General features: G+C 37.9%; 1 protein-coding gene across 11 annotated transcripts in view; it reads right to left on the reverse strand.

Moving 5' to 3' along the window:
* The window catches only part of tanc2b (tetratricopeptide repeat, ankyrin repeat and coiled-coil containing 2b), a 267309-nt gene that overhangs the window by 15243 nt on the left and 236151 nt on the right, over window positions 1-15915 (reverse strand). For all 11 annotated transcript variants that reach the window (XM_087275633.1, XM_087275632.1, XM_087275631.1 and 8 more), the window contains 4 exons: window positions 13224-13831; window positions 11159-11267; window positions 3999-4121; window positions 1038-1274 (listed from right to left, as the gene is read on the reverse strand). In XM_087275633.1, the coding sequence (XP_087131759.1) occupies window positions 1038-1274; window positions 3999-4121; window positions 11159-11267; window positions 13224-13831 (1077 nt within the window). The remainder of the gene's footprint in view (window positions 1-1037; window positions 1275-3998; window positions 4122-11158; window positions 11268-13223; window positions 13832-15915) is intronic.

Here is a 15915-nt window from a genome sequence, read left to right on the forward strand (position 1 = left end):
TGTAAACACTATAAATGAGGATTCTCCCTCGATCCCCGGGTCTAAATTATAAATCTTATTGCAGACTCAGTGCAGCAGGTCTCCTGACCTGCCTATTTTAACCATTAGCCCTGCTGGTAATATAGAGGATTTAGGCAAACACAGCAGCACGGCGATGTGTCTGAATGTGAACGAACTCCTGATAAAAGTCAACGTCCGCCATTCTTCAATTCACGCACTGCTCTCCCGACAAAAATGCCAGCAGTACACACACAGCTTTGCTGTATGATCGGCCCTGACAGGATCGCAGGGAAAAAACATGCAACAAACTCCGTGGATCATGGAAACAAACACATACGAGCCTTCATGAACGGCTACTTTGTGCTGTGGGTCCGTGTCTCACAGCTTGCTTGAAACTGGCATGCCTTGCCTTTGGAAAGCACATGCTCTCATGAATAATTAAGCAGCCGGCTCTTCTCATAGGATAAGAAAACTCCGCTATGAATAATAATGAGAAACCGACGCGTCATCATTGCACTTGCAGTACTGCGCTACGTCGCTGATTTTGATCCCACCCCAAAAATCATTTTAAACCCGGAAGCTGAAATTAGCTGACAAAAGCTCAAAATTATCCAGTTTTCCCCACAATTAAAGCTGACAGGTGCCAACATTGTCTTAACTGATGCTCAACACACACAAATCTGTTAATATAAAAAAAAAAGTTCTCCAGGGTGTCTTTAAAGATCCGAGTCAGTAAAATGATCCGAACTTCCCATCACTAATGTCTAATAATAATGTTTCTTCTGGAGAAAGTCTTATTTGTTTTATTTCGGCTTGAATAAAAGCAGTTTTTAATCTTTTAAAATCCATTTTAAGGTCAATATTATTAGCCCCCTTAAGCAATTTGTTTTGGATTGTCTACAAAATAAACCACTGTTATACAATGACTCTAACTTTAGCCTAATTAACCTAGTTAAAGTAACTTTAAGCCAAATACTAGTATCTTGAAAAATTTCTAGTCAAATATTATTTACTCTACAGTTCAGAGACTGGTGTACCTTTGCTTTCCTCTTGCAGAGTGAGGTGACGATGGTGAGGTGTCCGGCGGCGGCCGCGTAGCCCAGTGGAGTGAGTCCACTCTCAGACGGCGAATCCACACCGGCTCCATTCTCCAGCAGCAGGTTCACCATGTCTGCGTAGCCCAGATGAGCATGAACACACAGCACTGGAGCGTTGTTCAGCACCTCCGTACGGTAGTTCACATTCGCACCACCCAAGATCAGCAGCCGGGACACCTGAACACAATTACAATTTAAAGGGGCAGTTCACCCAAAAATGAAGATGTTTTGAAGAATGCTGGTTGCTGGCCCAAATGGATCATTTTATGTAACGGAGGCCAGCTAGTAAGTGCTGTGCAGGTAAACCTCACACCTCTGACCTGTAAAGGTGCTCTAGCAACAGACGCTAAAGGCCATAGTCTTTAGCCTCCTTGGTATAGCACCTAACTCCCATGCGGAAGGTTGCCGGTTTGATACCAGCTTAGAGCAGGTTGGGTGATGTAGGACTGATAGGGGTTACATTGGTACCGGGATGGGAGTGAGGTTTAGGGGGGTGAGTGTAACGGAGGCCAGCTAGTAAGTGCTGTGCAGGTAAACCTCACTCCTCTGACCTCTAAAGGTGCTCTAGCGACAGACAGTAGAGGCCATGGTCTTTAGGCTCCTTGGTAGAGCACCCGACTCCCGTGTGGAAGGTTGCCGGTTTGATACCAGCTAAGAGCGGGTTGGGTGATGTAGGACCAACAGGGATTACATTTACAAGAATGTTTATGACACTTTTAATGGGCATAAGCATCTTAAGCCATTTTAAATATAAAATTAAGCATTATTAATAGATTAATAATAGATTTTATTAATAATAATGATAATATTAAACCTCAAATTGACTACCAACATTAACTTTCATTGTAATGACATTTTTTAATTGCAAAGCCTTGACAGCATATAATCATGCATTCTTGATTTTTGCTGGTTTTCTCTCTTTGTAAGAGGTAAAGTTAATTTTTTTTACTGTTAATCATGAGTTGGTAGCATTAACCCTTTAGATAGGCCTGTGCAAAACAGTTTCTGGCTTTTATATGGAGTTCTGTGGAGTAAAACAGCAGGTTATAGTCAGTGGCAGATTTAAGCATGGGGAATATGGGCGATCGCCCAGGGCGGCATCTTGCTGGGGGAAGGCACGTGGAGACGGTGCAAAAAAAACAAACAAAAAAACAGCCCCAATAAAAGCTTTGAGATACGATTTACTTTATGCAAGTGTATTAATTTAGAGAGGTAATCCCAGAATAAAGACGTTAGAGGCCATTCACAGTTGACGTCTTTTGCATGCGCAAGTTTGTTAATCTGTGTGTGCAACTGAAACAATGCTAGTGAAAGCAAACCGACACAAGTGCACAGAAAACCATTCCCACGCGCCTCACGCGCTGCTCTGCTCCCCGGTGTGAATACCGGTTGTTTACATGCATGCCGATAAAATACACGCCACTTATACGCTGTGAAAATGGAGTAATTTATGCAGAGGTGTCGGCACGCAACAAGCTTTACAAGTCGACAAAAAGTCGACTAAAGTTACAATATGGTGATGATTCTATTTTGACTAAGCAAGGCTATGAAGCTGAAGGGAGAGATGATGAGTCAGGGAGGTAAGACTTAATAACAATAATTCTCGGCCATGAGTCGAGAAAACAGATAATTGCATGAAACATATTTTGTATTCTATAGAATTGTCTTTAATATTCATGCAGAAGATTTCTTAAGTTATCTCAGCATATTACTCTAGTTTTATCTTATATTTTGGATTGATTTCTGTTATTTATTTAGAATAAAAATTGTATTTTAATAATAATAGTTTTATTTATTTGTATTAAAGTACTTTCTAAAAGTATATATATATATATATATATATATATATATATATATATATATATATATATATATATATATATATATACACATATATACACATGCATATATATATATATATATATATATATATATATATATATATATATATATATATGTATATATATATATATATATATATATATATATATATATATATATATATATATATATATATATATATATATATATATATATATAAATAGATTTATATTTATTTATACTAAATAATTAAAATGTATGTTTTTGTGTAGTGGTACATGGCCATTATGTCTAGCAATGCCCCTGGAGGTTACTTTAATGAGCTATATGATGATATAATTGATCACTTTGCAGCAAAAAAGGCAAGAAAAGTGAAATATTAGTAACATTTCAGTTTCTTTGTATGCTGTCTGAATTCAACTACATAGTTTCTATATGGTTCTGTGGGGGGTGGGGTGGATATGGGGTGGTTCGTCCAGTTTGCCATTTAAACTAGTACCGCCACTGAATATAGTGAGTGTGCAGAAATACACTTACTATGTTCACTATGCTCTGAGAGCTGAGCTGAGCTGCTTATTTTGATTTTACAGATGATTTTGAAATTACAGATTGCACCTCCTCCCAACAGGGAAAACCACTAATAATCAAGAATGCATGATTATATGGTGTCATTGCTTTGCATGTAAAAAATGTCATTATAATGGAAGTCAATGAGGAAAAACAGCCATCAACAAAGGGTAGTAATTTTCCCCCAAAATTTCAAGCATTTCCAAAAATATGTATCAAAATAAGAATTGTTACCAAAAATCATTCCATTTGCTAAAACACAGAGAACGTTGGGGTCAAATTAAGACCCAAAAATCACCCCTGAATGAATGAAAACACCCTTAACAGCAGATTAGGGTTAATAAAGTTTAGAATATTTTAATTATTTTTTTAAATGTATGCACATTTATGAAGCTATACTTTGTATTACATCATCTTTGCATCCAATTACAATAAATAATAATAATAACGTAATAGTCTGTTTACTAAGAATGAAATTACTTGTTTTTTTCTTGTATTTATTTGTTGCGGTACCTTTATGTTGGGGGTGTAAAGGTTTCTGAGTGATGATAGAGCTGTAGATAAACTCTCTGTACTGTACGACACCCACAGCCCTTGCAAAATGGATGAAGAAACCCCGACCTTCTTACTCAGGCCCTGCAGTATAAGATGACAACAACACAAAAAGGCTTAATGCAAGAAAGCATTACCTGCAAAATAAGGCATTATGGAAATATATTATGAAATGTGTGTGTATATATATATATATATATATATATATATATATATATATATATATATATATATATATTGTAAGAATTGAAATATTGCAAATATTCTGATATCTTTGACAATTCAAAACATGAGCTGAAAACAGAGACTGGTAACTTCACAACTCAGCAAGGGGTATGCGGGAAAAACCAGTTCCTGCTGCATTTGCATCTGAGACTCAGCTTCATCCCCCCAATTCACGCATATGGTCATTTCAATGTTTGAATGTTTTAAATTAACCAAACTGACTTTAACTATCATGTTTGATATCATTTGAAATGTCTCAGTGCGATTGGTACAATGGTCTCATTCTCTCAGAAATAGACATAATCAGAACAATAAATATATAACTTCAGGCATCTTTTGAACCACTGTGAGGGGTGTGACACTAAGTGTGAATGCCTTTTGTTATACATTCACACCCCCTTCCTTGAGGGAATTCTTGGATTATTTAAGGTAAGGGCTAAGAAAAGCTCGGGGCGATTCTGCCTAACCAGATCAGCCCATAACATGGGGTCTGCCCCATGTTATGTATATTTCAAAGTCAGGAATGCATCTTTTTCATCTTGGATTTATCTTTGATAATTTGATGTTTTGTATTGATCATTTATGAATTGACTGATTGAATTGGCATAATACATTTACCTGACTAATAAATTGTAATGTTTGACCATATTTTGCTCACTCTGTAATTATTAATTCAAGTAGATTACGCTGTATCCTTGTTTCCGCACGTCTTGCGTCAGGTCAGTAGACGGACTAAAATCCAATTGAGATGGAGCATTGGCACACTAATTGTGTTTTAGCGATCCGGCTGACTCTTGATATTGATTCATGTGTACTTAGGTGGAAAGGGCGATAACTTCCGTCTAGGTCAACAAGGTGTTGCACGACTAACCTAGATTGGGTACCCGACCTTTGTTTGAAGGTAATATTATTCTAAATTAAGTTCATATGGGAAACCATGGGCTTGGTGAAAACCAAAGTTACTATAGAGTCCAGTAGTCGGGTACATTTATATTAATGCCCTAACCTCTAATTAGAAATGATGATTGTCTTAACTCAAAGGTGTACATCTAAGCGGGACTAACTAAAGTATTTTAGAACGAGCGCGCTGGTAGCGGCCATCTAAAGTATTAGTCAATTTACCTCTGTTTAATATTCAAGACTGACCGGAGTGTGACCGTGAGGGACGCCTTCGGCCGAGGCGATTTCTCTGAGCGACATGAGCACCCGAATGAACGGATGTAATAGTTACTAGTGAAGACAAACGGTTCAAACATTTATCTAAATTACATATTGATATAATCTTCTTAATGTTTTATAATTGGAGTCAGATAAAACGAGGATAAATATATTAATATTCTAAACCACCTCATACTAAAATTGGAGTCGGATATGAGTTAAGTTAATATAAATCAACATTGTGCATTGGAAAGACCGAACATGCAGTGAACCTTCATCCACCAGTGGACACCGGCATTGGGCCAACTGGGTGGACCTTACAAAATGGTGACCCATCTCCGTGATCTCCCAACTCAGGCGAGTTACGTCTTTCCAGCACAAAATGGATTTATATCAACCAAGAGGTTTGGATCTTCTATTCTATCTTCAGCTGCTGTGGTAAGTCAATTCTTCTTTGCCTATTAGAAATGTTGAGGGAAAGCTGGACGCACCCTATATAAACACATTGATAGAATGAGTCGGAAATGCTCAAAAATGTTAGACCGGAATGCGTTATCCGGTGGGGTTGAGAATTAGACAAAACCACTTTGATTATCAGGGACATGATAACAGCAGTATAGAAAAACGCCATCCCTTGCTCTGAAATATCTCTTTGTCTGCTAGGCAGCAAGAGTTGAAGCTTAAATTGGAATAACATCATCCAAATTATATTCTGGAACTCAGTGGAGAGTCACAAATTAGATCCTAAAAGTTTGAATCAAAAATATCCATTGTTTTTAAATCTACTGTTTTATAAAAAAGAGAAAAATGGAAAAAAGGAAAACAGGAAAAAATGGTTTAAGATTTAAAAACAATTGTAAACTTTTAAATTGGATTAATAACAACAGTCTGTTTAAAGGCATTTGCATGTGAAAAATAAAGGTGAGCAGAACAGAATGATTTGATTGCAAAAAAGACAAATAAGCTCTAATGAAAACTCTGCTTTTACAAATCAGAAATTTGCCATTTAAATTTAATGGGGATAAATTCAAATATGATGCTGATCAATTAAAATATCCACTATACTTTAATTTAATCTCGAAACAGACTAAATATAAAAGGTTTTAGCTTTAAATAAGCCCTTAGACCTCCTGATTGCTCAAACCTTTTCATATTCAAATGGCCTGACAGAGAGCAAAGAAGTCTCACCTCAGTGATAATAAGATGCTCAGAATGTGTTTGCTGTAATTGCATAAAACAATGCACTGTGTTCTAAAACACTCTCCAGAGACCAGATATAATTATATTTAATACATACTATTTTAATATAATATAATTACATTAGGAATAAACAATAATGTACATTATATTATAATCGCCAATCATGGCACTAAAGACTAGAGATGAAACATTCACCTTGAGGAGGTTCGCTTTCTTTATGCTTAATGAAAACACTGACAGAACTACTATAGAATAACTGATTGTAAACCAATATAATCCTCGCTGAAAAAACACCACCTACAATTAAAATTTGATCAGAGAGTTAAACTCACCAGAAAAATAATGAAAGGGGGATGGATATGATAACATTCAGAGTTACCAAAGTTTTTATGGGTCAAAAGATCTAAGAATCTGTGAGTCACACCATAAAATGACAACCGTTAAGCAGAGAACACCAAAAGGGTGAAATGATTTCTGCCAACAGATCTGACTGTTAATGAGAGCAAAAAAATGAACTATGGGTATCGGCCCATTAGATTGTGAACTGAAATTAATGAAAAATCATTGATTGATTCAGAAAAATGTCCCCAGCGGAACTGGGAGATAATGCTCAGAATACAGCAGACTGTGTAAACAGGTGTTACACACTCACAGATCTGACCAGCAACATCATGTGGCTTCCAGAATTAATATTGCAAAATGATGCATTAACATTAATTCCACATGATTGAATTTGAAACTGATGAAAATTCTAAAATAACTATGGTTCTTCTCTGCTTTTGTTCTCACCTTAGGCGGACGAATAACAAAGAACACTCAAGATCCGGTCCACATCAAACAAATACAAATGAGGGCGACAAAAGGTTAGGCCATAACCTGAGAGGCCAAAGGTCTCCCATCTTGCATCTCAAAGCAAGAACCCCTGTGAGGCAAATCCCTCACCTCCTGCAGTGAGTCCTCTGAAAAAGTCTTTGATCAGTCATCAGAATAACAATTATCCACAGCTGATCTTATCAATGGATTCAGCATTCTAGGAGGCTATGTGATTTCACAAAACATCTTTCTTCAACAAAGATGTAAATTTACATGTTAAATGAAACAGAGACACAAAAAGATCTCATAGTTAAAATCTTCCCAAATTGCTTAATAGCAATGGGACTAAAACCCTGGTTACCTAGAGGCGATAAAGAACTTTACTGCATTGTTCCTGCAAAGACCAATAGCAACAGACTCTATTGTCACGAATCCTGGTGGCATTTTTAAATTTGTTTTTATACTATACACATGTTAAACCACATGTCCTGTATGAAAATGGAATTAACTATGTTGAAATTCATGATATTTGTTTCTTTGATCTCCAAAAGTAGAAAACTCTGCTATCCCCTGTATAGCTGCAGTTTGAACTACAAACAGGAGTATAGAGTGTGATAATTAAATTAACCATGAAAATGCATTTTTTACAGGATCCAGCTTTGAACATTGCACCTTAACGTGCTCCGTAAAAGATATTATATGGAATCAATTTGAGCCGGAACACACCTCATGTTCACATTCTTATGCTGGCTCCCTGCTAAGACAGGACTAAAATTTTGCAACACAATTATAAAAGTTGATTACCATCGTTCGGAGCATTACACTGACACATAGCCACAGGTAAACCCAGGCACATAGATAACACCTCAGTCTTCAAAGACCCAGGAGTCAAATCTATCGTTTGTCCATGTTTATACAAACAAAACACATTAGCCTCACACACATAGAACAGAATAATTAATCTGATGACAGATGACACAACAAACACCCTCTGACACCCTCTGTCAGCTGAAAAGAAATTACACATTTGCATGGCTTTGACAACAAATTGATGGTATAAAACTTCAATAGAGGCGAACTTGCCATAGATACACTGACTGTTGTGGGGATGGTTGACAAACCAGAGGGCCCCTGGTTTTCCAATCTATCACCAATAACAGGTATAAGTGCTAAAGTGATTAAAATTAAACCGAAGTGAGGACACTTCTAATAATCACTAGGACATTTAAATTTGACAAATACCATCAATTGTGTTCAAGCCCCCCCACACACACATAAACACACACACACACAAACACACACAAACACACACACACACACACACACACACATAAACACACACACACACACACACACACACACACACACACACACACACACACACACCACACAACATACACACACAAACACACACATTATTATAGATATACCTTCATAATTATGGTTAAATAATGTAATTACTATCATGTATGACAAATATCTTCACATTTTTTCATTTTGAAAATGAATGTCATTTATTTGAATGTATTGTCATGATGATATGTTTTATGATGCATACTGCCTGTTATACTGTTTTAATAAGTTGCACTGACCTTTTGATAGCTTTACCTTGAGTAATTCAAACCAAGAATATTTAATATTCTCCTTATCATTATACCCTATCTCAGTGGTGACAAAGACTTATCTGTTTTTGATTGGACCTTTTAAACAGATTGAAAGAGACCTGAGACCAGTTGTACGACTCGCACTTGCTGACTTTTATGTTTTGATCATATATTTTATGCTTAACCTCATGACTTTCTCCAATACAGAATGACACAAGTTCATAACTGTTCAATCGCTGAGCCATCGAGTTGCTGTTTAGGTGTCCGGGAGAAGGCAGTGTATACACACTGTAGACCCCCACATGCCGATGTCTGCATATCTGGAGGTGACCAGATTCATCAGAAGAAGCAGACTATGAGAAGCCCACACGACGTGGACACTTTTGTCAGGGGAAGGACACAGTGGAAGCTATGAAGGCCTGTATAGACTGAATGAGCAGTGCATTCGGGTCAGACTCATCAAAAGAGGTGAAAACGAGCCTGGACCTGTTTAGCTACCTGCTGAACACGACTTACAACTGATAATGCTGCAGAGACTGTCTTGAATTGCCCCTGAACGACCTCAACAAGGATACATAGTGACCCCATGGGCACATTTATATCTGACCCACGGGATCAAATGGGGGTTATCTGTAAGAATTGAAATATTGCAAATATTCTGATATCTTTGACAATTCAAAACATGAGCTGAAAACAGAGACTGGTAACTTCACAACTCAGCAAGGGGTATGCGGGAAAAACCAGTTCCTGCTGCATTTGCATCTGAGACTCAGCTTCATCCCCCCAATTCACGCATATGGTCATTTCAATGTTTGAATGTTTTAAATTAACCAAACTGACTTTAACTATCATGTTTGATATCATTTGAAATGTCTCAGTGCGATTGGTACAATGGTCTCATTCTCTCAGAAATAGACATAATCAGAACAATAAATATATAACTTCAGGCATCTTTTGAACCACTGTGAGGGGTGTGACACTAAGTGTGAATGCCTTTTGTTATACATTCACACCCCCTTCCTTGAGGGAATTCTTGGATTATTTAAGGTAAGGGCTAAGAAAAGCTCGGGGCGATTCTGCCTAACCAGATCAGCCCATAACATGGGGTCTGCCCCATGTTATGTATATTTCAAAGTCAGGAATGCATCTTTTTCATCTTGGATTTATCTTTGATAATTTGATGTTTTGTATTGATCATTTATGAATTGACTGATTGAATTGGCATAATACATTTACCTGACTAATAAATTGTAATGTTTGACCATATTTTGCTCACTCTGTAATTATTAATTCAAGTAGATTACGCTGTATCCTTGTTTCCGCACGTCTTGCGTCAGGTCAGTAGACGGACTAAAATCCAATTGAGATGGAGCATTGGCACACTAATTGTGTTTTAGCGATCCGGCTGACTCTTGATATTGATTCATGTGTACTTAGGTGGAAAGGGCGATAACTTCCGTCTAGGTCAACAAGGTGTTGCACGACTAACCTAGATTGGGTACCCGACCTTTGTTTGAAGGTAATATTATTCTAAATTAAGTTCATATGGGAAACCATGGGCTTGGTGAAAACCAAAGTTACTATAGAGTCCAGTAGTCGGGTACATTTATATTAATGCCCTAACCTCTAATTAGAAATGATGATTGTCTTAACTCAAAGGTGTACATCTAAGCGGGACTAACTAAAGTATTTTAGAACGAGCGCGCTGGTAGCGGCCATCTAAAGTATTAGTCAATTTACCTCTGTTTAATATTCAAGACTGACCGGAGTGTGACCGTGAGGGACGCCTTCGGCCGAGGCGATTTCTCTGAGCGACATGAGCACCCGAATGAACGGATGTAATAGTTACTAGTGAAGACAAACGGTTCAAACATTTATCTAAATTACATATTGATATAATCTTCTTAATGTTTTATAATTGGAGTCAGATAAAACGAGGATAAATATATTAATATTCTAAACCACCTCATACTAAAATTGGAGTCGGATATGAGTTAAGTTAATATAAATCAACATTGTGCATTGGAAAGACCGAACATGCAGTGAACCTTCATCCACCAGTGGACACCGGCATTGGGCCAACTGGGTGGACCTTACAATATACTTGCATAACACTCTTACCTTAAAAATGTGTGCTTTCAGTATATGGTGACCGAGCTCAATGGTCTGCTGCCTGTTTAGTTTGTTTTCTTGTCTGGAGAACCAGAAAGCCAGAAGAGTGTGGCCATTCCTGCAATAAAAATAAATAAAACCCAACTTAAACACAATACTGTATAGAGGGGGCAGAGTTTTATTTTTTTGCTCCTCTACTAATCTTTACACGCAGCAAACTAACAGTTGAAAAGGGGGGGCTAAGCAAATTTCATCCAATCCATCAAACTGACATTATCAGAGGAAGGAATACCATTTCAGAGTGAAAAAAATTGGTCAGAGTGAGTCAAGATTACTAAAAAAAAATGTGTATTTTTTTAAGGTGGAGTGGATTAATATGCACAAATTAATTGTTTATCGTAAAGTGATAGTTCACACAAAAATGAACATTTCTGTACAATTTACTTCCCCTTAATTTTAAAATAAACACTAAATTTGATTACATGCGGATTTAACTTTTTTTTTCTTTTTTTTTTACATATCTGTACTCTTCAGAATCCAGCTTAGCCTGATCACACCAATGTTATTATACGCTTCAGGAACCAACCTAGCCTGATCACACCAATGTTATTATACGCTTCAGGAACCAACCTAGCCTGATCACACCAATGTTATTATACGCTTCAGGAACCAACCTAGCCTGATCACACCGATGTTATTATACGCTTCAGGAACCAACCTAGCCTGATCACACCGATGTTATTATACACTTCAGGAACCAGCCTAGCCTGATCACACCGATGTTATTATACACTTCAGGAACCAACCTAGCCTGATCACACCGATGTTATTATACACTTCAGGAACCAACCTAGCCTGATCACACCGATGTTATTATACACTTCAGGAACCAACCTAGCCTGATCACACCAATGTTATTATACGCTTCAGGAACCAACCTAGCCTGATCACACCGATGTTATTATACGCTTCAGGAACCAACCTAGCCTGATCACACCGATGTTATTATACACTTCAGGAACCAGCCTAGCCTGATCACACCGATGTTATTATACACTTCAGGAACCAACCTAGCCTGATCACACCGATGTTATTATACACTTCAGGAACCAACCTAGCCTGATCACACCGATGTTATTATATACACTTCAGGAACCAGCCTAGACTGATCACACCGATGTTATTATATACACTTCAGGAACCAGCCTAGCCTGATCACACCAATGTTATTATACGCTTCAGGAACCAACCTAGCCTGATCACACCGATGTTATTATACACTTCAGGAACCAACCTAGCCTGATCACACCGATGTTATTATACGCTTCAGGAACCAACCTAGCCTGATCACACCGATGTTATTATATACACTTCAGGAACCAACCTAGCCTGATCACATCGATGTTATTGTATGCTTCAGGAACCAGCCTAGCCTGATCACATCGATGTTATTATACGCTTTAGGAACCAACCTAGCCTGATCACACCGATGTTATTATACGCTTTAGGAACCAACCTAGACTGATCACACCAATGTTATTATACTCTTCAGGAACCAACCTAGCCTGATCACATCGATGTTATTGTATGCTTCAGGAACCAGCCTAGCCTGATCACATCGATGTTATTATACGCTTTAGGAACCAACCTAGACTGATCACACCAATGTTATTATACTCTTTAGGATCCAGCCTAGCCTGATCACACCGATGTTATTATACTCTTCAGGGACCAGCCTAGACTGATCGCACCGATGTTATTATACTCTTCAGGGACCAGCCTAGACTGATCGCACCGATGTTATTGTACTCTTCAGGGACCAGCCTAGACTGATCACACCGATGTTATTATACTCTTCAGGGACCAGCCTAGACTGATCACACCGATGTTATTATACTCTTCAGGGACCAGCCTAGACTGATCGCACCGATGTTATTGTACTCTTCAGGAACCAGCCTAGCCTGATCACACCAATGTTATTGCACACTTTAGGAACCAACCTAGACTGATCACAGATTGTATGCGTGAAAGTGTTAAACCTCAAATGTGCCATTATAACTTAACGTTGTCAAACCTGGGATCGCAAAGGAACTTGGTCTTCTCTCCTTCCTCTCTCCATATGAGCCACTCTCTGAAAGAAGGATGAACGAACATGCGCGTGCCGTCCCGCCTCTTCACCAAGAACACAGACAGGTTCTCCATCCTCTGCTGGAAGTCGTCCCAGTCCAGAGTCCCCTTGACGGAGCCACCATTGATGGCCTGGTAGATCTGTTCGTCGGTGAGCGGGTGCAATGAAGCCAGGCCCACATTAAGCAGTGGCAGAGCCCTCTCGAAAGACGACTGCGTGGGGAACCTCATGTTACACTGCAGCAGGTAGACCTCCGCCAAACTGACCGGGACCACCTTGTAGTTGGAGCTCTTGAGCACCAGGTATCCGCGCTCAATCAGGTCGAAGGTGAGCTTCAGGTAGAGGAAGGAGCCCTGACTGAGGGCCTTGAGGTGGGAGCTGAGCTTGCCGAAGCTGCTGTTGTCCATCTTGCCATTCAGCGAGATGTTGTTCTGGATCTCAGCACTGCTATGGATGCGGTGGAGGATGTAGCCTTGCAGATCGTGATCGATGGCGTCGTTTTCCTCCAGAGCGTCCAAAGAGATTTGGTGGAACGGCAGAGGTTTGGTGATTTCCTGAAAAGAAGAGGTGAGAGATAAGAAATGTCAACAAGGAAGGCTCATTGGTGTGTTTAGAATAAGATTTTGCACAATTGAGCATATGCTTGGAATGTTTTTATCCCTCTGGTGTCCCTTATTTGGGAATCACACTTGTGGTCTTAGTTGGTCAAAAAGGGACGAATTCCTGTAAAGAACTTTCTGTTTTGTCTTAAGCTAAATCAATTACATTTATTTTTGTTTAATTACATTTTTTCTATATTATTTTTTAATTTTCAGAAGGTTTTGTGGTAATTATTAATACTTATGTAGTTATTAACATCCATTTTTGGTCTGAAATGACTGAAAACTACCAGAGGGTTAAAGGAACACTGCACTTTTTTTTGGAAATAGGTCCCCTAAAGTTTTTCAATCCATTCAGACATACTTCGGGTTTTGCAGGAGCACATTTAGCTTAGCTTAGCATAGATAATGGAATCCGATTAGACCATTAGCATTTCAAAAATGACCAAACAGTTTAGATCATTTTACTATTTATCGCTTGACTTATCTGAAGTTACATCATGTAGCAAGGACCAAGAAAAATTAAGAGTTGCTATTTTCAAGGCAATATCCTGTAGTTATTAAGCGAACACTCATTCTGGCGTGATAATCCAGGAACTTTGCTGCTGTGTACCTTGGCTGCAGCAGGCACAATAATATTACACAAGACCTGAAAATAGTCCCTGGCACCAAGCCCTACCCTTGCACTACCGGTTAGAATCTGTGTAATATCACTGTGCCTGCAGAAACCATGGTACAGGAGCAAAGTTTCTTCATTATTATGCCAAAATGAGAGTGTAGTTCCTCGCCATTTCAGCCTAAAAACCTACAGAAGAGTCAAGCTTTAAATATTTTGATAATAGTTATCAAAACTCTTTGGCCATCTTTGAGCAAGATGCTAATGGTCTAATCTGATTAAATGACCTATGCTAAGCTAAGCTAAAATTGATCTGGTCAAACCAGGGCCCGGTTTTTCAAAAGTAATCCACTAGGATTTTGGATAAGGGATTGGATCAAATCTTGAAAATGGGTTTTTTCAAAAGAAAAAACGGATTACCTAATCGGATTAGATCACGTAATCTAATCTTGGTTTTGATCCGGATCAAACCTTTACTTTGGGTTTTTCAGACCTGTTTTATAGGATTTGGATCACTTTGATCTAAAAAACCTGGATTAAACTGATCTCATCAGAAGGGTGGATTTAGTGTGGATTTCATGCCCAAAATGTAATGAAAACTTAAAAAATGTATTAAATAATACTATTTTTGGATCATGCAGTATCTTACGAGATATACTATTTATTCATAAGGTTTTAATTTTATTTGTTCATCTGTAAGGCTATAGTGATTATTGGCTTTAACGTATTCAGCCTTTCACTATAGGCCTACAGCAAAGTAAAAATAGCTTGGCCTCATAAAACAATCCCCCAAACAGCTGTCAAAATTGACCAAAAACAATCCATTTTATTCTGTCAATATATATATATATATTCATCACAATGAAAAAAATTGTTTTTTAGAATATTTATTAGTGATGCATGCAATGATTACAGAATAACCAAAAAGATGCAAAGAATGGCAATGACTGATTTGTGAAATCACCTTCAACAATTGCAAAAAGAGACTGGGCAGAAGCACAGCTTCATCTGGCAAAGGAACAACTGACTCTGACCAAACTGCAGCAAACCAAGGCCAGACTTGAGATTCGCCTCCTAAAGGCTTTGCTCAGACAAGCTGCTCTCTCCACATCAGATGAGGAAGTCTGAACTTAATGTGGAGTTTTTGACATTAAGTCTTTTTTTTATTATTTACATCTATATTTGAAACTTATTATAAATACCTCAATGTACAGTGTTTGTGTTGTAGGTCTCAGATGAGCGGACTGCTGGAAGAGGATGGGGTGGGGTTTTTATTGTTTTTATTGTTTTTATTGTTTTTATTGTTTTTATTTTTATTTTATTTATTTATTTAATGTGTGTGTTTTCATTTCAAATAAACATAAAGTTATATTGACCCCATACTGGCTATTCTACTAGTTGCTCTTTACATAGGCCTATCTAT

Source organism: Danio rerio, chromosome 12 (assembly GCF_052040795.2).
Source record: "Danio rerio strain M-AB ecotype USA chromosome 12, GRCz13ab, whole genome shotgun sequence".
In the NCBI taxonomy this organism is placed as follows: Eukaryota; Metazoa; Chordata; class Actinopteri; order Cypriniformes; family Danionidae; genus Danio; species Danio rerio.